Here is a 1,596-nt window from a genome sequence, read left to right as displayed (position 1 = left end):
ATATATGGTACACCCGCACCGCCTGCACCAGAATATATACGCACGCCACGACATCCGGCGCCAATAACTCACAAAGTAAAATAATACAAGTGACAAAAACATGCACGCACGCATACACAAACATTTTGACAGGAACACACACACACACACACACACACACACACACATAATATTAGTTTAATGTTTTTATTTTTAGCAATTGAAGAACATATTACGGCGGGCAGTGCAAAAGGAAAAAAGAAATGTGACGCGCTATGCGCCGCCTGCACCAGGATATACACTCGCTCCGCCTGCTCTAGGATATACACCCGCACCGCCTGCACCAGGATATACACTCGCGCCGCCTGCACCAGGATATACACCCGTGATGCCTACACCATACGGTAAAAAATATTTTGTATTTGTTTTGGAAACGGTCCACTCAAGTTTTGTTAAAATTTATTTTTTTTTATTTATTAATTTTAGTGGAAAAATATGCTTCTACAATTTGCTTTGAAATCGTGACCCTTGTTAATATGTTTTAGTATTTCTCACTATGTGACATATTTATCTTATGACATAAAATGAGTGGACCGCTCCAATACGTAAACCAAATATAACACAAATTTTTCAATTGTGCAGGATACTTCCGCGCCGCTTGTACCAGGATATACACCCATACTGCCTGCACCAGGATATATATCCGCGCCGCCTGCAGCAGACTATACTTCCGCGCCGCCAACACTATAATTTTGAACAATGATAAAATAAACGGGCAAGTAAGATTACTATTTTCTATGAATAGAATCGATTACTCCTTACACACACACACACACACACACACACGCGCGCGCACGCACGCACGCACACACACACATGAATCTAGGAATGTTCGGACGTTTCGGTTCAATTCGAGTCATCATACCATACCATCATGAAACAAATGTCACTGATGATGGCTTGAATTCAACCGAAACGTTCGAACATTCCTAAATTTATATAAAAAGTAATCGATTTTGTTCATAGAAAATAGTATCTCACTAATCAGTATTGTTAGGTGTGTCGCCTTTTTAGTGCATGTGCACTACAATACTAGTGAGTTTTAGAGAAATCCAGTAATGTAAAAAATGAAAAGCGCGGGGCCGTGGACTAAACTGTTCGTGGTTACGAGCGAGAATTGGAGAAAAGGCATATACATTTACATATTGCCAAATCTCGCCAAATCTATACTTATCTTCTACATATTACATTTTATTTGTCTAGTGCTTCTTGATTCTTTGTTTTCGCGAAATAAATTATATATAATGTATATGCCTTTTCTCCAATTCTCGCTCGTAATCACGAACAGTTTAGCCCGCGGCCCCGCGCTTTTCATCCTTTACATTACTGGATTTCTCTAGAACTCATTAGTATTGTAGTGCACATGCGCTAAAAAGGCGATGTACCTAACAACACCGTTTCACTTACCCCGTTTATTTCATCATTGTTTACTGGTAAAAAAAAATATATTGTAACCGTACTCGCGAGCAACGGCACAACTTCGTCGCGTGTTCTCGGTACTCAAGGTACGCAAAAATATCTTCTCTCCCTCGGTAGCAGAATTTTGCGACAGCCAGG

At 40.2% G+C, this 1,596-nt stretch overlaps 1 protein-coding gene across 1 annotated transcript in view; it reads left to right on the top strand.

Annotated features, from left to right (window-relative positions):
* LOC108767643 (extensin-like) overlaps window positions 1-729 on the top strand; it is a 1,444-nt gene extending 715 nt beyond the window's left edge. The window contains exon 3 of the mRNA XM_018517614.1: window positions 622-729. Coding sequence (XP_018373116.1) covers window positions 622-729 — 108 coding nt within the window. The remainder of the gene's footprint in view (window positions 1-621) is intronic.
* Window positions 730-1,596: the final 867 nt, after the last annotated feature.

The sequence above is a fragment of the Trachymyrmex cornetzi genome, unplaced genomic scaffold, assembly GCF_001594075.2.
Source record: "Trachymyrmex cornetzi isolate Tcor2-1 unplaced genomic scaffold, Tcor1.1 scaffold706, whole genome shotgun sequence".
Taxonomy (NCBI): Eukaryota; Metazoa; Arthropoda; class Insecta; order Hymenoptera; family Formicidae; genus Trachymyrmex; species Trachymyrmex cornetzi.
Note: the sequence above shows the minus strand (reverse complement) of the source record. Positions and strands in the feature narration are given on the sequence as shown.